We start from the raw sequence: 21285 nt of genomic DNA on the forward strand, positions 1-21285 counted from the left end.
CTCTCTGCTTTTCCATGCTGCCTTTTTCCCCTTCCATTAGAGTCTTCATCACAGGCACTCTACTTACCCCAGCTCCTCCCCCACAGGCCAGACATGAGCTCCTCAAGGTCAGGAGTCCCGCTTATGGTGAGTGGTAATGGGCTCTGACTTGAGTGAGTGGAGGGCATTCCTCCTGCCTTAGGACTTGGCTTACAGAACACCTGGCTTCAATTCCTGGCTCCCCTCTTACCATCTGTGAGACCCTGACAAGTGTCTTTATCACCCCATACCCCAGGTGTCCCACTTGAAATCAGGGGTCCTAATTATTACAGTTCAGTAAGCATCAAACACCACAGTCCAATGGACAAAAACTGAAAGAAAGGGATGCTGGAACGGGTCCCCTTTGGGGATGATTTAAGATGGGTGGGGAATAGGAAGTCATTCCTAAGGAATGTTTTCCACCAAAATATGGTACCTGCTTATGAATTCTTTTGGAACCATATCCAGAGAAACCAAATAATGCTGAACATATTTTTGAAGAAAAGCTTTAATGTCTATTAATTCGGGAAAAAGTGCGTCGCACTGAAATTATCACTCTGGCTTGTTCAGCCCAAAGACTGGTCCTCAATGCTCATATACACACAGCATTGTGGGCCGTGAAAACATACACTGAGGTAAACAGCCTCTGAAGATCACATTCAAGGGAGGGAATACATAGCAATTTCCAAACACAAACACAGAATTACAAACCTTGTTTAAAAATCAGCTGCACTCCCACAGCACAAATGTTCCTACCTATCTCATGGAGAGCCTGGAGAGCTTCACAGCGTGCAGAAGGACCAATGCCATGGCATCTCCTAACTGGCTCCAATGGCCCTTGCCTCATTACAATTGTTGGTCCTGTATCACGGTGCCAAAGATTTCTCAGAAGGCGCTCCCTGAGTCGTCATAGTCGTTGAGGGTACTCTGCTGGACTGTCTTCTGGCCCACATCGTGAGGCGACTGGTAGATTATCGTCTGCTTGATTTTGATGCCTGAGTCATCATTACAGTTGGGTTTGGGGGTGGTAACCTCATTGTAGAATGACTCCGTGGGGGTGGTCTCTTCGATCTGGGGCTGCTGTGTGGTGGTGATCTCTTCCACTTTGACCTGTTCAGTGGGCGTGGTCTCTTCCATCACGATGGGCACTGTGGTGGTGGTCTGTTCCAACTTGGGCTGCAGTGTAGTGGTGATCTCTTCCACTTTGACCTGCTCAGTGGGCGTGGTCTCTTCTATCACGATGGGCACTGTGGTGGTGGTCTGTTCCAACTTGGGCTGCTGTGTAGTGGTGGTCTCTTCCACGGTTACCTGCTCAGTGGGCGTGGTCTCTTCAGTCATGATGGGCACTGTGGTGGTGGTCTGCTCAGTCTTTGCCTGCTGTGTAGTGGTGGTGTCTTCCACTTTGACCTCCTCAGTGGGGGTGGTCTCTTCAGTCACAATGGGCACTGTGGTGGTGGTCTGCTCAGTCTTGGGCTGCTGTGTAGTGGTGGTCTCTTCCACGGTTACCTGCTTAGTGGGAGTGGTCTCTTCCGGCACGATGGGCACTGCGGCTGCGGTCTGTTGGATCTGGGGCTGCTGTGGAGTGGTGGTCTCTTCCACGGTTACCTGCTCAGTGGGGGTGGTCTCTTCCAGCACGATGGGCACTGTGGTGGTGGTCTGCTCAGTCTTGGGCTGCTGTGTAGTGGTGGTCTCCTCCACGGTTACCTCCTCAGTGGGAGTGGTCTCTTCAGTCACGGTGGGCACTGTGGTGGTGGTCTGCTCAGTCTTGGGCTGCTGTGTAGTGGTGGTGTCTTCCACTTTTACTTCCTCAGTGGGGGTGGTCTCTTCAGTCACGGTGGGCACTGTGGTGGTGGTCTGTTCAGTCTTGGGCTGCTGGGTAGTGGTTGTCTTTTTCCCTTTTATCTGCTCCTTGGGAGTGGTCTGTTGAATCACGATGGGCACTGTTGGGGTGGTCTCTGTGACTTCAACCACCTCTGTAGGGACGGGTGCAATGGTCTGGATCCCTGGCCCTGGAAAGAACGGTATGATTTCTGTCGTACCTGTTGTGGGGGCGTCATGGATTATGATATGCCACCAGGGGGTGATGTCCTTATCACACTGGTTGAGATCAACGATCACAGTGGAGAACACCAGCTTGAAATTTGATTCTGGAAACCTCCTACTGCAGACCCTGCTCCTCAGAACCACATTGGCGTCCTCACAGAGGTTCCTCTGGAAGCTCAAGTGATAAGCAATTTGTCTCCAATAAATAATATCGCTTTTACAGCCCTCTATGCAGGAAGTTGGGTTGCCGGTAAAGACACAGGAAAAGTGATGGTCCATTCGGGAGCACACGGCCTTCATGGCGGTGCCTTCCTCGTGCTCCATCACAGTCACAGTACATGAGGCCAGATCTGGGGTGATAATCACGCCGTTGACCAAGTGCCTGTGTTGCCTAGGCCTCTGCACAATCTGGGGCTTACCCAGAGGGATCCAATGATCTTTGGTTTCTGTACTGCCTTGCCCCTCCAATGAATTCGGTGCACCTAACACGAAGAGTACCTGAGCGGCCAGAAGGAGGAAGGGCAGCAGGGTGACGCTGCAGATCCTCATGGCTTCAGCTTGGTAGAACCTGTTTGACAAAAGGTGACTGAGTCAGTGCAGAGCAGAAGTTCAGCAGTACAGGGCTACACGCTGACTCTCCATCCCCATGGACACAGGCCTGCCTGCTGGCTGTGAGACTAAGCATCCTTCTGGCTCCTGGATCACTAGACAAGCAGCCCAGCCCAGCCCAGCTCTGCCCCTCTGCATCTCAGTTCTTTTAGTGGTGTTGGAAACGATAAGTGCAAACTCTCCTTAGCTCCAGAGAGCTGGACTTCTAACTCATGGTTCCGCAGGGACAGACCACCCACGAGGAGAAAGGATGTGGTAAGTGACATGAAAGGTGATGTCTGACCCTAGTTTAAACCTGTATGGGGTGGGACTCTCTGAGATGTGTGGGTTTGTGAGGGGGCATTTGGGATGCAGTAAGAGTCTAAGGAAAAGCACGAGGGAGGGGAGGTCACTCAGGTTGACTGGGCAAACGGAACCAGGGGGATGGGGTGCACTTCCAGCAGTCATTTACACCGCAGGGTTGAAGGGGAGGATCGTGTGTAATTGATTTCTGGAGCCCTGCTGTGCCACAGTGCTGGGCGGATAAACCCTCAGTCAGTGCTTTAAAAAATATATCATTGAATAAATAGGCTGACCTAAAATGCTACACTAAACTGCATGGATTTCATCACGTGGGCAATAAAAAGAAACACGCTTAAAAGGAGAAGAGAAATAGGCTTTCTATTTGAGCCCTACTATGTGCTACTAGCATTCAGAGTCTCACCTCGTTTAATCCACTCAAGAGCCTTCCTGGCAGGTGATAATAAACCACCCCCAGATAACAGATGTGACAGCTAAGGCTCAGACCAGTAAAAAACCAGCTCGAGGTCCCATAGTGGGCAAGTGATCAAGATGAGACAGGTAGAACAGAACTTATCTCTCTGGTCCTGTACACCAACCCTTATTGAGGGATTTGTGCCTTTATCTTTACTCTCGAGAAATCTTGATAACAAATAAGAAACCTATGGAGTATTCAGGGTTTGGTTTGGTGCAGTTCATGATAAGGTGATTCATATTATAAAGCTCCACATTAAAAGAAAATATAGAATGTTGTCTGTAAGGCAGCAGACCCAGAAAATGGTCTGAATGTCATTTCCATCCTGGGCATATGCCCTCCCCTAAGGATAGAGAAAGGGAAGACAGTCACAGGCAGGTGGGCTCCCGAAATGCAGGATGGGACAAAGATTAGGTAATACCAGACAGAGACCCACTCATTCCTCAGGGAGTTGCCCTTCAGCCCCCGCATGTCCTTGGTGGGTTCCAGACCCCAGAACCTGAGGTCCGTAGGGGAGCTAGAGGAAGGGTGGAATGAAGGTCTCAGGAGAGCCAGGCTCTTACCTTGTTCAGAGCGTGCAGATCCAGTGCAATCCCAGATGCCAGAGGGAGTCTGAGGGCTGGTAGCTGTCTCGTCTGCAGTGAGAGGCAGGGGAGGCCCTTTTTATAGGAGCCCAGGCAGACAGGGTTTTACAACACACGTGCCTGTGCAGCTTTGTCACATTCCTCCCAGACACACCCCTTTTGGAGGAGCAGTTCCTGCAGGAAAATGGTTGATTCAATCCTGGGGGAGGGGGTTACATGCATGGTACTAGACTTGCTTCCTCCAAGGCCTTCCCTTTCCCCCAGTGACCTGCTTAGGAGGACCACTCAGCGTTGCCAAGACCCTCCCTGGTGGGATTAGGACTCCAGCAGCAATATCTGTGGGGAGTAATAATAAGGAACATAAAAATCAATCATAGCTGCTGTGCGCTGTGCTCGGCCCCTGTCTCCTGAAGCTCTCCCTGCATTCTCCTCACATCCACTCCATCATATGGGGAGCTCTGATTCATCCTTTTCACAGATGGAAAATGGGAGCTGGGAGATGCTCAGGGCTTGTCCAAGGCACAGGGCTGGCAAGAGGAAGAGCCCCGGGTTTCAACCTGGGCCTCCCTGCATCCATCTTCTGCCCTCCTCCTACCTGCCACTCTCAAGACATGGGGGGTAAATGAGCAACTGACGCCAGGCCAGCCACCTCAGTGTCCGTGTCCCTGTAGTCACTGAGGCCCCTGAAGTTCCTGTGTGGGCAGAGGCATCCTGAGGCCCTGAGAGGCTGGTGAGGAGGGATTTCTCATCTGGGGATTTCCGATGACGATGCTCGCCTTCAGGTCACGAGCAGAGACCTCCCTCTGGTCAACCATCTCTAGGCAGAGTCTTGGACCAGAAAGAGCTGGTGGAAGGCTGGACACACCATTGGTTTAGCTGTGTGACCTTAACCTCTCTGAACCTGCACTTGTTCATCTACAGATTGGGGACAATACCAGTACTCTCTGGGTTTCATAATAAACTATTGATGGGGCTGAGCTATTAACCTGAAGTTAAGCGGAACTGATTTGGTTGCTAATGGGGTCTCAAGTTGTATTCTTTACAAATGGTTACACTTTGTTTTCTTGTTGTGCATGTAGAAGGAGACTCCCTTGCACAAAGAACACGTGGACCTCACTGTATTTTGTCACTGTGCTATTCATGAATATTGGGGAATAAAAATTGTTCACTTTCTTTTTAAGTGGGCTATAGGAAAACAATAAAACAAGTGTGATGAGATGGCAGGTGACTCTCAGCGGCAGGATAGGAAAAACAGGGAGCCATGGGGACTGTGGCAAACTAAAGAATTCCTGCCTCTCCAAAGACTGCTCTAACTGACTGACGACCTGTGAGCATGGGTCACAGTATTGTCACACTTTCTGAACTTTTAAGGAATGTCCCAAAATGCAGCTGTGTGTATGTGAAACTGGATGGGCATCTAATTTAAATGTTCAAAAACACCGCCTTGCCCAAGAATACACAGACCAAAGGTCATAACTGTGGTTTTATTCTAATCACGATTCACCTCTTTGAGAATTCTGAGGTCCCAGAGCTGTGGATGTTGGCTGGTTTCAAAGGTCTTTGCATGAATTGCACTGGAGGAGGCCATTTCTCTAAACTCCAAGCCTCTTTAAAACTTCCCAGTTAAGGACCAGCCTGATTGTCCTGACCTCCAGCCCAGAGAAGCCGTGACCTCCACTCACAGGTGCTCACAGTGAGGTATTTAGGGGATGTTTGGATGTAAACAAGATAAAGCTGCACGATCCTCCGGGAGACGGAGATGAAGGTGGACTCTGAAAACAAGAGAAGTTCATCTTGATCCTCAGGAGGCAGCCAGATTCTTTCTGGAGAAGGATTACATCATCCAGAACACAAAGCAAATTTAGAAGGACACAGGTGGATTCCAGGATCTTTTCTGAGAAGTGTCCCTAAGCTTTGCAGGTGACATGGAACTGCCCCCACTGGCTTCCCCTGGCCCTTCAGCCTTCCTGTGCTCTCATCCTCACTTCTGCCTCGATCTTTCTATTCCAAACAGGGGGCACACTATTAGACCAGGCTGTGTAGCCCTTTCTCTGTTGGCTCAGCCTGTCAATCCAAACTCATTTCCAGACAGGCCCACATCAGGCACACATGTACTCAGTCATGCATGCACTCTAATCTGGCCACACTAAGTCACTCACCAAACATTTCCTGCACACTCAGTGCACTCATCCCCTTCCTGCCCTTACTCCTGCTGTTCCCCTTACTTGGAATGCTCTTCCAGTCCTACTTTGCCAGGTGCACACAGGGTCATCCTTCAAGATCCAGTTCAGATGTCATCTCCTCTCTGTTGTCATTGGTCCCCTGCTCCTTCCCCACTCCCTCCACTATTCCATGGATGTTCAGCAGAGAAAGAGACCACCACCCCCAGTGCGTGTTTACAATGTGCCAGCATTGTGCTAAGGCTGCGTGCCCCAAATTAATTCACATCCCGATACACTGAGAAAACACGCCCTTCTACAGTGTGCGGGGGAGACCGGAGAGAGTTTGGAGCCCCAGTGAGGCTGTTCTCCGTGGGTTCCCACCACGGCCCCACACTCCCAGGATGGAGGGGATCCCTGACTCCTGGACAACTGACTTTGCAAAGGCTCATCACTGTTCTGCACAAGAACCCCAGGAGGAAAGTCCACTCTGGATCCTCATGGTGCCTGTGTGGGGCTGAGGCTTATGTGGCCCAAGTTGCCTGCAAATGCCCCAGAGCTCTGAATGGCACAGCCTGGACTTGGGCCTGGGTCTATTGGTGATTAGCCTCCCAGGAGAGTATTTTGGACCTTGTCTAATGGTTCTGAGACCTGAATCTGTCTCAATTCTAAATTGTGAGGAGAAGACGCAGTCCTGCTCTCCTATGTCCCTCCGTGTTCTCAGCATCCACAGCAGTTCGTGGCTTATAGTGGGTGTTTCCTCAGAATTATTTGAATAAGGAGTTGAGAAACTCAATTTCATCAATTGCAAAGAATAGAAAAAGAAAACCAAGACACTTATTGGCTCATTCCCCTGTATAAGGAGTGAGGTTGGTTCAGATACACATGGATCCATTGGTTGAAGCAGTCTCTGTCTGTCCATCTGTCTCTCTCTCTCTGTCTCTCTTACTCTGCCTCTCCCTGTCTCTGACTGTGCATTTTCCCCTGTCTAGTTATCTACTTAGGGAAATTCCCTCCATTTGTCACAGAACAGAACATGCCCTTTCTTTTCCCCAGCACCGGTGGGAACACTGCAGAGAACTCTGACAGCCCCTCCCTGGTACATTCGCTGAGTCTGTTGCTTGGAGCAGAGACACATGGTGGAAGCCCACCAGAAGCACAGGGAGTAGAAGATGGGCACTTCTCCAGAGGAAACGAGCTTTCTGTCATCCACAGGAGGAGCAAAGCTAGACAAAAACAACAGATCTACAGTGTGATAGGCACTCACTAAATGGGAACAAATCCTAATAATAAGTCACAGTGGAAGTTCATAGCCTTTGACTAGCTGGCTAGCTTATTGAGACAGGCATCCGTGAGGCTGGGTACAATCTAGCTAATTAGGGAAGCCATTTCCATCCCACAGGAAAGAACTATTCCTAATCTGTTTGAGGATCAATGAGTGAACTAGTTGCCTGAAGGAGAATGTTTGTGGCAGGAGAAGATGAAAGATAAGATCCCAAAGTCAAAGGGAGATCTTGAATGCAAAGCCAAAGGCTTCATTCCTGAGGTTGAAGATGACAAATCTGCAACCCAGGAGCCGTGACCTCCAGACCCTGCCAAGGGATTGTGCAGGGCACTCCTGCTGAGCCTGGACTCAGCCTCAGAAGTCATTTCACCCCAGTCCTCCCCTGGGAAAGCCACTAGCCATCCATCAGTGTTGGCATAAGGACCGAACCCTCATTGCCATTCCTGCCATAGAAGGGGCTTTGGAATCTGTTGAATTCTTTTACACAGAAGAGTGAGCAAACTCACACCTTAGAGTGGCCACAAGCTTTACACAAGAAATTGCACATGTATTGGGAGGGGACTGACACTGCAGACGTACCTGTCCTTCACGTTCTGGTTGAGCATCAATAACCCCAGAGGAAAAGCAAAACAAGCAGATTTATAGCCCAGGGTTGTGTGTCTTCCGTTGGTCTGAGACGCTATTGTCTTTGGCCTACCAACCCCGCAGGGGAGATAGGAAAGAGAAGCAATGTTGTAGAGAGGAAAGTAGGCAGGAGGAGGGCAAGGAACCAGAGACCCTATTACTGCCTTGTTGTCCTTGAGACTGTCTCCTTACTGAGGATTTGAAGTTGAGCAATATTCACCTGGAAAATTAATTGTATCCTTCCATCAAACCAGTGGGACATTACTCCCGTTTGACAATTGAGGAAAGTGAGACTAAAGATACTGACTTTACTCCCATGATATCTAGATGGTGATGATGGGGAGCAGGAGGAGGAGGACACTGACGATGAGTGTCAGTGTCACAGGGCTTCTGCATCCCAGGCCTCATTCTCAAACTTCCCTCACTGCCATTTCACAGGAACCCTGTTATGACTTCATTTCTACAGATACAGAAACCAAAGCACTGTGAAGGTAAGAAACTTTGTAGGCAAGTTCCTAAAACCTGTAAGGTCATAACCTCATCTGTAAACGAGGGAGAATTGTACTTCCCTCATAGGGTTATGTTATTCTTAAATGAGGGATAAGAAAAATGCTTATCACAGTGCCTTACACAATTAGAGAAGAATTCAGTGAGGGCCCCTTCTAGCATTTTTATTAGAAATGATGTAATGTACCCATACATTGGAAAACTCCCTGCTCTTCTTTCTCTATTTTTCTCAGCCTATTCCTCTCATTCTATTAAAAACTTTAAAAGATCTTAGAATAGTTTTAGATTGACAGACAAATGGTAAATACAGCTCCTTGCCTATCATCTCACTCAGGTTCCCCTACCGCTAACCTTTAGCATTAATTGGTATATTTATAAAAGCTATTGAGCCCATATTGCTATATTTTTGCTAAAGTCCGTATCTTATGCAGACTTCCTTAGGTTTCACACATAATTTCTTTGTTTACTTATTAGTAGACACTATTTTTTAGAGCATGTTAGGTTCACATTGAAACTGAGCAGGAAGTACAGAGTTTCCATATCCCCCCAGCCCCACACAAGTGCTCCACCTACATTGTCAACACCTCCTATCAAAGTGGTACATTTGTTTGACTTGATGAACCTCATTGACACATCGTTATCCTCCAAAGGCCATAGTTTCCATTGTAGTTCATTCTTGCTGTTGTACAATCATGGGTTTGACAACTATCTAATGACACGAATGCACTCTTATAGGGTCATACGGAGTAGCTTCACCACCCTACAAATCCTCTGCACTGCACCGTTCATCCCTCCCTCCCCTGAATCCCTGGATGCTTCCAATCTTTTTTGTATTTTCTCCCTAGCTTTACCTTCCCAATGTCATATAGTTGGAATCATGCAGAATTTATTCTTTTCTCATTGGCTTCTTTCACTCAATAATACAATTTTAAAGTTCCTCCAAGTCTTTTTATGGCTTGATAGTTCATTTTCTTTTAGCACTGACTATTATCCCCTTGTCTGGATGTACAGGGTAGTTATCCATTCACCTCCTGTAGGACATCTCATTTGCTCCATTGTTTTGCAATTATCAGTAAAGCTGCTGTGAACATTCATGTGCAGGTTTTGGTGTGGACATACATTTTCAAGCCCTAATGGTTTTTTCTGTCCAGCATCCCATCCGGATTCCAGTTGACAGGTGGGAGTCACGGCTCCTTAGCCCCTTCTTGGCTGGGACATTTTCTCAGATGTTACTTGTTTTTGATGAACTTGCGAGTTGTCAGGAGTTCTGGTCAAATGTCTTGAGAATGTTTCCCTTTGGGATTTGTCTCATCATTTTCTCATGATTAGGTTGAGGCTGTACCATTCTTCTCTTCATCCAAGATTTGCATGATGGAGAGCAGCTTTCCTTCTGGGGCTTCTATAGGAAGTTGGTCACAATTGGAAACCAGCCACGGGTTAAGGCTGGTAGCTGAATTCATGTTTCATGCAGTCTGGTCACTGGCAGGTGACTTCAAGTTCAGAAGCTGATTTCACTTTAGTGTGTGTTACTACCATATGGTTGCTTGACTTAGAGGGTTCATGCCCATGGGTGCCGTCACCAGAGATTATGTCAGTGGGTGCGATTTTGTTCTGAGATGAGTCATAAGTGTGCATTTTAACAGGCCAAAGGGGTCAAAAATCAGTCCCTCCTTCAAAGCGACCTCTTGTACAGACAAAATGCTGAGCTGAGATATCAAAGTCGTATTTATTTGTTGGGTCAAGTCAAATGTAATAACAACTTATTGATTGTCGGAAAATGAGGAAATCCACTAAACAAACATTAGCTAAAATCTAAGGAGGTGGCAGAAAGCATTCCTCTTAGACCTACTGAAAAGTGTTGACATTCCAAATTCAAAATGCTCTGTAGTCCTGGGATTTCAGAATTCCTGTACAACAAATCAAACGATACATAGTGCTAAAGTTGACTTTAGAACAATAGAGACAGAGAGGAGTTGATGGCACAGCATTTGGTGTGAACGCAAACTGAAAATCTATTAAAGTTTATTTATCTTAATGGAATGTCCTGGGTCACACCCCGTAATATTGAATCCATTTTGTTCAAAGTCACTTGGTTTGCACCACTTGATTCTGTTTCTGAATGCATCTAAAAGTAACTCATGTTTTTGTATTAAATTAAACAAAAGGAAATTACTGTTTGTGATTGGTAAAAATGGTAGAATATCAGAATTTTGAAGAGATCGAACTTATGATAATATTTAGGGTTTTTTCCCCAAGTAATAGAGTTGTTTCAAAGCCTTGTGCATTAATTTAAAAATAATTTTTCTAAGTGTTTTATAACAAACTCTCCACATGGAAAATTCATTGATCATCTCTAGTTTTCTACAATTCTTTTAAAAAGAAATCACTCTAAAACATCTTACACATCTTTTAAAGAAGTCTGCTCCTTTTGGATAAAATTTCCGAAGCACATGGATGGCTGTGTCCCTCTACACACATTTGCACACACACACATACGCACACTTCATGCAGGTCTATCTCACATGGATACGCACATGTATGCACACCTGCCATCTCCACATCGTGGGGCAGAAAGAAGTCCTAGAGAGGCTTCCTTTGGGATTTTCAGTGTCTAATCTGTTTGTCAAAGAGGGCCAGCTGCCACCCTGGGAAGCTGGAAAATGGAGAAGACCATGCGTTTCTCTGAGTTAGTGTTGCGAGTCACCACACACGTGTGAACTGCAGCTGCTGTCGCATGAAGAGGTGAAGGTGTTTAGATGAAAGGCATCAGAAAACAGCTCTGAACAGGCCTGTGAGGGCTCCCGGGAAGATGGCTCCCCCACTCAGAGAGCAAAGCGCTTTCAGCTGCTGTGGGCTGTTTCAGGGAGGACAGGGACGGCAGAGGAAGAAGACACTGGGTGGCTCTAGGAGACCAGGGCTGGCCTCCAAACAGACCTCGTTCATTCTGCCACTCATTCATTCATTCTGTCATTCACTCATTCTTCCATTCGTCCAAACAGCACTCATGAAATACCTAATGTCCCAGGCTCTCTCTGTCATTGACTAGAATGCAGTCAAGGTGACAAGGTCCTTGCCCTCAGGGAGATGGCAGACAGCAGGGAGAAAGACAAGGATCTCAATCATGAGTAATTGCTGTGTTGGAGGGAAGCCTGGGGTGCTCAGGGTGGGGACGACATCTAACCTAGCCAGTGGCAGAGAGAATTTCTCAGGAGTCTGCAACTGGATAAGAGACAACTGAACAGCTTGAGGAAAAGGGCTATGTTTATTGGATCATCATTCAGTAACCGATCTATGCAAAGTGCAGTATGAGTCACTGTAGGGATGCAAAGGTGAATATGATTTGCCTTCCGCCCTCAAGACTGGTCTGCACAGTCCACAGCTCACTATCTGATCATTGCTGTTGGTGACATGTCCTCACTTTCCAGCCCCAAGCCTCTAATTGTTTTTCATCTGCTTACAGAATGAGATCCAAATTTCTCAGTCTGACGTATGAGGACTTTCCCTTCGTGATCCCAGCCATTTCAAGGTCAGTACCCAGCACACCCTACACACATATCCTTGGGCTCCAGCTATCTCTGCCTGTCTACTCTGCCCGCTCCCCGCCCCCCCCCCCCATCCAGCAGTTTCAGGTGACATTGCCTTGGCCAAACTGTTATCTTAGCCTAAAATTCCATTCTGCCCTTATCTACCTGGTAATTTCTCTCTCTACTGACTCCTTGTGTCCACGACAGAATTCATTATTCGTCATCTGGGTTCTCAAAAATTTTTACAGACTTCACCATTATTATAGTTAATTTGTCCTTTTTCTGTGGTTCATTCTGGTGCTTGCCACCATCATCATTATGGGGAGTGACATCTCTTACCCAGAGCTCAAGCATGAAGCTCAGAAAGCACTTAGTAAATATTTATTGGATGGAATTGGATTTTGGTTTGTCAGGATTATTCTGATCCTAATAACAGAGAGAAACTGAAATCAACAGAAACCAAATCAGGAATTTATTGGAAGTTTAAGATAACTAAGTAAAGTTGTTTATTCTCATTAGGAATTAATTGACCCTGGGAGGAGAGGCTCTCCTCAGATTTGTAAAGCCTCCCACGAAATCAAAACGTTGTAAGATACAGAATACAAAGACATGATTAATTCCATTTGTCTTCTGTTGTTTGATATTATACTAAGGATGCTAGGTGTGATGATCATGGAGATTTTTAGGGAGTTTGGCATAAGTTGCCCCAAACTGGAAATAAAATGTTTTGTTATGATATTTGCATGGAGGAACACAAGTAGTGGTATATGGGGTCCTTGTAGGGAAGCCCATAAATAGGGTTTCTATTTATATGGCATAATCCAAGAAAATAGATCTGGAATTTGGGGGAGGGGGGGTGCTCTCTAATAATACCTTGGTGGAATTGGAAACTACTGAAAGCATGAGTTTGACAATAATGACTTGGTGTATTTCTTGGGTGAAGGTGGCAGCTCCAGCAGGTATGTTGTTGTAGGGTATGAACTGATAATAAAGTATATGTCATGATTAGTGGTATTGTGTGTAACTAAGAAGAAGGAATGGTGATGGTGTTTACAGTTGAAGACACAAGCCCCGAGGTTGTGGTGATAAGCTGGAAGAGGAGTAGGGGAAGGCACAGAGGAGTGAGTGGTCCTCTCCCCAGGGAGTTGAGGGGTTTGACTGATATGAGGCTGGTGTCTCCTGGGGAGAGTAATAATCTCCATTAATTTCTACAGTGACACAGATAGCAGTGACCTCTACCAGATTCCCCTTTAGGCACGGCAGTGTAGGCGTGTACGTTTTGGCAGAGAGCAAGGAGTACACCAGAATCATGAGCTAAGCAGACAGTGAGCTCAGAGCACAATAGAACTCCTAATATCAAAGGAAGAAAATCAAAAAATGTCCTGTTCCCAACTTGTGCCTTAGGAGATGCAGTCCTTGGGCAACACTGGGGCAGAGATTTTAGATCAGGATGAAGTTGTCTCTATCACAGGGGGTGGGGGCAAGGTGAGGTCTTGGGTAGGGGCTATGTCATCTTCAGCAGTGACCTCCTGGGCCAGATGACGTCATCTGGGATGTGGAACTGGGGTATCCTTTCCAAGTGGGTACCCACTCGAATTGATGTGGCTCTAAACATTTGCCATGTTAGGCAGAAACAATGGCTTATTTGGAGGGTTTGGGCCTCCGGATTGCAAACCAATGAAGGTCCCTAGACTGGGGGTAACAGACCAACGGTCAACAGAATGACGTGCAGCCGGACTTAACCTGTTTTTGTTTTTGGTGGAACTGTAGTTTCAAATCAGTCCCATGTCACATGAGCAGCTACCTGGCTCTGGGACAATGTGTGGATTTCAGAAGAATATGTGCCCTCGATCTGTCCTCCAAACCCTGTGGGATGAGGCAAGATAGAAAATTTATAAAAACAGATAAGTCCTGAGGCTAAATAGAAACTCATTTAGAGGCTTATTTGCTGGGCTGGAACATTCTAACAAGTTGTATGAGGAGACCAGTGTGTCTCAATGACGCGGGCGGTCTGGGAACTATCAGGGACTTGACAGTTCTATTGAAGCCTCTTCCAAGCGCCCAGCTTTGTGCATTTTGACAGGTGAAACATGTGTCTCGCTCACTATGAGTAATGTCTGTAACTCCGAAGGGCATACACAGTGTCCTGGCATGGCTTTGTGTTGTGGCCTTAGTATATGTAGAGATATGGGTGATTTGGATTGACATTTTGGGTATCTGTGAGGCAAGAGATTCCCAGAGTTGTTCATTCCACATGGGGCAATTTTTAGACAATGGACCAACAGCTCATTATAAATGTGAAGATGGAGCCACTTACTGGCCAAGGCATCCAGGACTAAAATGACGGCCTGAAGTCTGGCCAGGTGTGTTGTTTCTTTGGTTCAGACTTTCTCAGGGACATCCTGGCTGGGGATGGAAAGCAACAGTCCACTGAGCCCCATCATGTATACCATGTGCCTAGTCTACGAATATCCATTGCCTGTTCACTCAGTCAATCTCAAGGGACTTCTCAGGTAGCCAAGGGGTCTTGGGAGGGGTGAACTCCTCCAGCAGCAAGGCCTCTGGCCAGGGACTGGGGACAGGGGAAGCCACTCGTCCTGCTGGTGGAATAAACCAGGGGACACTGCTTTGGTTCCCTCCTGTCTTAGGGAGGTTTTAGAAGCTCTGCTAAGCTTGTAGGGTGCTGGGTTCCATGACTCAAAATATAAGGGACAGCTGGATGTGGAGGGTCACAGGCCCAGGGTCTGTGAAAGCATCTGCTCTTTGAAGAGGCCAGCAGGTAGCCAGTCATTCGTTGTTGCTTCTTTTTTTCTAAAGATTGGCACCTGAACTAACAACTGTTGCCAATCTTTTTTTTTTTTTCTGTTTTCTCCCCAAATCCCACCAGTAAATAGTTGCACATATTGTTATGGGTCCCTCTAGTTGTGGTATGTGGGACACCACCTCAGCCTGGCCTGATAAGTGGTGCCATGTCCGCGCCCAGGATCCAAACTGGCGAAAACCTGGGCCTGCCTAAGCAGAGCAAACGAACTTAACCACTCGGCCACTGGGCCAGCCCTCATTTGTGGTTTTAATAGTCTATAGCATGAGGCTGAGTGGGGCAGTGTCTTGCATCAGAGCCCTTGGCCAGCCTATGGCCTTCATAAATGGTCCAGAGAATCCACAGGGATGAGAAGAGGTCCTCTACATGAAGGAGTCTGTGAGAGACTAAGGGAAGTGCCTGTTGATTTTAATTTGGAAGAAAATTTGTAAACGAGTGTGGTCACCTGAATCCCAAATGGATAAAAGATGTTGAACTTGTATGTCCATAACGAGCGTGTCAAATGAATTTCCTTGGAGGAGAATGTCATCAATGTAATGTCATCCCTGTGCTCCTGGAGAATGATAGATGCTGTTAGGATCTTGTCTGCAAAGATTGTGTGTGATGACAAAGCCACTGAAGTGCTCCAAGGGTGGTGGAAAAGGTACATGGTGTCCCTTTGGAGGTAAAGGCAAAGTGCAGCTGAGAGGCTGTTGCAAGAGGTGCTGAGCAGAGCATGTCAGCCGAACCTGTAAGAGCAACACGTTTATCGGTTGTTGACTGGGTAGGGTGAGTAATTGAATAATATTGGATATTGGCTCTGAGGGCCCTCGTGGATGGGAACACAGCATTAAAGCTGCAGTAATCCACCACGTGGTGCCCTTAATTTTTTCCAGATTTAAAGCAGGCCACATTGGGCTGTCAATAGAGAGGTGGGGGTAATCACCCCTTCATTAATGAGTTTTTACATAATCAGGTTTAATCCTTGGAGGCTCTGTTTTAACTGGTACTGGGCCATATTAACTGTTTTAACAGAGACTCATTGAATCTCATTCTGTGAAGCCAATTTATGAACGTCAAAGGCTTATTTTAGTTTTAATTGATTATTCATTATGTTAGAGCATCTGCAGCCAGTGCGGCCTTTCTAGGGCAATGAGTGCTGTGACCACAGCAAATTTAGGCAAGGCTGCAGTTAAGGGAGGCCTACCTGTTTTCTTCTATTTTGTGTTTAGTTGCTTCTTAAGGTTACAGGGGATGAAATGTTTAAATTTATTGGGACCCCCAGATATAACTATAATTTGAGCCCAGTAGTGATTGAGTCCACGGACTTCTGTCAGTTGGTGCATTTTACTCAATGCAAAAGTTGATTTAGAACCTGTGTTGTAGAGGCACAAACGCCAATCCACTCCTTTTTTAATCTTTTTTGTCATTGAGTGGTCCCCCCACCACACACACCAAGTACATGGTCTCTTTCCTAACACATTTCTCTGACTCTCTGTCATCAACTAGGTGTCCCACAATTCCATTCAATCCTGATATGACCTGGAGTTCATGCAGACCCCACAGGTTAAGGGCTCAGTCCCCTAAGACTGGTTCCAATTCAGATGGCAGCTACAAAGGGGGTGCCCAGGCTGCCTACGTGTCTGTTGGCCTGACTACAAATTCCGGGGTTTCCACAACCCCCGTCAGGTTCAATAACTTGCTGTGAAGAGTCACAGAACTCAAGAAATTGTTTAATTACTGTTACCAGTTTGTTGTAAAGAGACAGCCAAATGGAGGAGATGCATAGGGCAGGGGGTGGGGGTGGTGGGGTGGTGGCATGGAGCTTCCATGCCCTCTGAGGTGCACTACCCTCCCAGCACCTCCATGTGTTCAGCCAGGAAGCCCTCCAAACTCCGTCATTTAGAGATTTTTATGGAAGTATCATGGCCGTGGGCATGATTGATTAAATCATTTGTCTTTGGGGATGAGCTCAAAATCTCCAGCCTCTCTCCCATCCCAGGAGGTGAGGGAGTGAGGTGGAGTTTTCCAACCCTGTAATCGTGTGGTTTGGTCTTTCTGGACACCATCTCCCATCCTGAAGCTATCCAGGGGCCCTCAGCCAAGAGTCATAGCCTCAGTACACAAAAGACACTCTCATCACCCCAGAGGGTCCAAGGTTTATAGGAGCCGTGTGCCAGGAACCAGGGACAAACATCAACTATTTATTTTGTATTATACCACAGTTCTAGAAATTCTTTTTGGAAGTACTTTTTGTTTTTTATGTAATTCTATATATAATTTTTATATAAAATTTTACTATAAAAATCATGGTTTTCTCATTAAATTATAGATTTTTGTTTTAATTTAGTTATGTACGCACATACATATGTATATATACATATATATATAACTTATTAAATTCTCTTTTATTTTCTCCCTCTGTATTCTGGGATATTTTTCTGCTGTAGACTTTAGGCCCGAATTTTTGGTTCTGAGTCTGGCTGATAAGAGGAAAAGACGAGAGGGAAAGGGACCCTCCAGGCAGCAGCCCCTCCCTGTGGAGCCCCTGTCTGCAGCATAATGAGTACCTGGCCCCTCCCTTCTTTTATTTTCTCTTAAACAAAACCTTTTAGAATGGTGCATCTCCAGGAAGCTAAAATTTTCCCTTTTTTTTCTTTTTTCCTTCTTTTGTCTTTTGTCTGCAACTGACCATTTTATTTTCCTTTGGATATTTATCCAATAAACTCCTTCTGGGCCCAAAAGTTCTCTGCAGTGAGTGGCAGCCACCCTTTCTAGGGTGTTCCAATCCCTCAGAGGGGCTGGAGTCTACACTGGTGACAGCAATGGTGGCAGCATCCTGAGTTTTCAATTTAGTTATCAGAGGAGGCTCCAGTGAAGAGCGGGTGGCAGCAGCTTAGGAGTAGACCCCGACTCGTTAGTCCTGAGGAGATCAGGGCGCCATCCAAGTCAGTCCTTGGGAGTACTGTGGGCTGAGGCTCAGAGGCTGATTCCTGAGACAGTAAAGGAAAAGTTACTCACCCTACAGACCCCACGACAAAAATAGGAAGCCCAGGCTTGGTTGGACTGTTTGGGGACAGGAGGCAACAAGTACCTCACCCAGGTATTTTGTTGAGCCCGGTGTCTAATTGCCCAGAAAATCTGCCAAATGTACCTGGGGGCTGGGTAGCAGCTACGGGAGAGGGAGTCCCCAGGCTACCTACCCCGGAGCCCTGTTAATCCCAAGGATCTTGGTGAAATCTGGTGTCTGATACTGAGAACTACTCTGAGTGCAGCCTCTGGCAAAGGGAGGCAGCCTCTGCCCAGCCACCCCTTAGGGTACCGACTTCTTGACAACATGGCTTCCAGCTCTACTCCACTTAAGAAAGAGCTCCTGGCCTGCTCTTGGGCCCTTGTGGAGACGAAGTGCTTTAGAGAGGACTGCCAGGTTGTGTCCAGGTATCCCCATGCTGCATTGATCCCCTCAGATGCTAAAGACAGAGGTGGAAAGGCAAACAGATTTCTCATAAAAAATGGAAATGGAACATTCCAGAGCAACAAGTCTGGTCACTCAGATGAGTGCTCTTTACACAATAAGGTTGAGGCCACATCCTTCGGGACCCATTGTATCTTCCTTGATGACTCACAGGGACAGCCTTTGGCTACCTGGAGATGCCTCCCAGGAAGCCCTGAGGATGCTTGGGCCTGGTTACTGAAGGCTCATGCCAACTAAAAGCTGATGGAGTCCACTGTGTGGCATCAGCCATCAGCCCCAGTTACAGCCCTGAAAGACGTACGGGGGTAGGAGCCCATCAGCAAACTGGCTAAATTGAAAGCATTGCCCTTGCCTTAGGCAATATATTTAATGACCAAGCATGCCAAGCTTCACTTGTTTTGGGGTTCTGCCTAGCAATCTAGCTAGTGATTGACAGTGTTAAAGACACCCCCTCAGGAGCTGTGTGCTATGGAAAGTCTCTGATTCAGCCTTGCATGACATTTTTTGTACCCAATGTGAATGCCCATGGGAAAGTACATGCCCAGATGAGACTGAATGATCCAATGTGGCTGATCTGGTTTGCATAGCCCAAGTGGCCAGCATCACTACCTCCATCCATTATTGGACTGGGTACACTAATCCTACCACTAACCCAAGGGAGTCTAAAATGGTCCTCCATCTACATGCCAAGGAGACTGAAATGGCCTATCAGGACTGTGGTACCCATCAGCAGTTGGTCTCTCTGTCTGAAGGTGAATAAGGACCCATAGGTCTACGGTTGGGCCCTGTGTATTTTTGGCGTATAGAGCACGCTTGTCCTCTACTGCCATTACGTGGCTACTTCTGTCATCTCTCAGCTTTTGCCACTTCACCCTATAACTGGAGTTGACATTCTGTGTGAGTGACAGATTCTGGCCACACTGGAGTAAGAGCGCTTGTGTAGCACCACAGCACAGGAGCACGGCAAGAAGTTGTAAGAATTATAAACATTTATGCACCTAACGTCAGACCATCAAATCCTATGAAGAAAAAACTGACATAGTTGAGAGCAGAAATAAACAGTTCTGCAATAATAGTTGTAGATTTCAATACTCCACCCTCAATAATGGGTAGAAAAACTAGAGAGAAGATAAGTAAGGAAATAGAGGACTTGAACAACAAGATAAACCAACTAAACATGACAGACATATACAGAACACTCTACCCAACAAAATTCTTCTCTAGTGAACACAGGACATTCTCCAGTATAGGCCATATGTTAGGCCACAAATTAAGTCTGAATAGATTTTAAAAGACAGATACCAAACAGTATATTCTCTTTGACCACAACAGAATTAACTTACAAATAAAAAACACAACAAAAATTGGAAAAATCACAAATTTATGGAACTTAAGCAATACATTCTTTTTTTTTTAAAGATTAACACCTGAGCTAATAACTGTTGCCAATCTTCTTTTCTTTTTCTTCTGCATTTTCTCTCCAAATCCCCCCAGTACATAGTTGTATATTTTAGTGGTGGGTCCTTCTAGTTGTGGCATGTGGGGTGCCGCCTCAGCGTGGCCTGACGAGTGGTGCCATGTCCACATCCAGGATCTGAACCAGCGAAATCCTGGGCCGCCAAAGCAGAGCCCGTGAACTTAATGGGGCCGGCCCCATGCAACACATTCTTAAATAACCAATGGGTTAAAGAAGAAATCATAGAGGAAGTTAGAAAATACTTACAGATGAATGAAATGAAAGCACAACACACTAAAACCTACGGGACATAGTGAAAGCAGTGCTGAGAGGAAAATTTATAGGTATAAATACTTATGTTAAAGAAGAAGAAAGATCTCAAATGAACAATCTAACCTAACAACTTCACAAAGCAGAAAAAGAAGAACAAAATAAACCCAAAACTAGCAAAAGGAAGGAAATAATAAGCACCACAGTAGAGAGAAATGAAATAGAGAATAGGAAAACAAACAAACAAAAAGACCAATGAACCCAAAAGTTGATTCTTTGAAAAGATCAACAAAATTGGCCAACTTTTAGCTAGACGGACTAAAAACAAAAGAAAGAAAACTCTAAGTACTACAAATCAGAAACTTCAGTGGGATATTACTACCAATTCTGCAGAAAGAAAAAGGGCTGTAGAGAGCACTGTGAACAACTGTACCAACTGTATAACCTAGATGAAATGGACAAACGCTTTCAGAAACACAAAACCTACCGAGACTGAATCATAAAGAAACAGAAATTCTGAATAGACCTCTAACTAGTGAGGAGGTTAAATTAGTAATCAAAACTATCTTGACCAAAAACACCACACAGGATCTGATGCCTTCACTGATGAATTCTACCAACACTTAAAGAGGAACTAAAATCATTCCTTTCAAACCTTTCTAAAAAGTTGAAAAGGAGAGAATACTTCCAAACTCATTCTGTGAGGTCTACAATGCCCTGATACCAAAGTCAGACAAAGACACTATGAGAAAAGAAAACTATAGAGCAATATTTCTTATAAACATTGATACAAAAATCTTCAACCAAATATTAGCAGACCAAATTCAGTGCATAGTAAAAGAATTCTATGCCATGACCCTGTGGTTCAACATATGAAAATTGGTCAATGTAATACACCACATTAACTGAATAAAAGGAAAAGAACACCACACGATCATCTGAATTGATGATAGAAAAGTATTTGACCAAACTCAATATACTTTGATAATAAAAAACACTCAACAAGCTCAGGAAGATAAGGAAACTATCTCACCGTAACAAACACCATATATGAAAATCTCAGAGCAACCATCATACTTAATGGTGAAAGATCAAAAACTTTTCCTCTAAGATCAGGAACAAGGCAAAGATGCCCAGGTTCACCACTCTATTCAACATTGTACTGGAGATTCTATGG

At 45.9% G+C, this 21285-nt stretch overlaps 1 protein-coding gene across 1 annotated transcript; it reads right to left on the bottom strand.

Annotated features, from left to right (window-relative positions):
- Positions 1–515: 515 nt before the first annotated feature.
- On the bottom strand, positions 516–4106 carry LOC123284781 (uncharacterized). Its single transcript, XM_044767802.2, has 2 exons — positions 3988–4106; positions 516–2629 (listed from the first exon to the last, which is right to left on the bottom strand). Exon 2 carries the CDS (start codon positions 2608–2610, stop codon positions 904–906), a length of 1707 nt encoding a protein of 568 aa, XP_044623737.2. The 5' UTR covers positions 2611–2629; positions 3988–4106; the 3' UTR covers positions 516–903.
- Positions 4107–21285: the final 17179 nt, after the last annotated feature.

The sequence above is a fragment of the Equus asinus genome, chromosome 3, assembly GCF_041296235.1.
Source record: "Equus asinus isolate D_3611 breed Donkey chromosome 3, EquAss-T2T_v2, whole genome shotgun sequence".
Lineage (NCBI taxonomy): Eukaryota > Metazoa > Chordata > Mammalia > Perissodactyla > Equidae > Equus > Equus asinus.

What these genes read in the sequence shown, in the direction of transcription:
- LOC123284781 (XM_044767802.2), bottom strand. Translation starts at nt 2,610, where the DNA reads ATGAGGATCTGCAGCGTCACCCTGCTGCCCTTCCTCCTTCTGGCCGCT.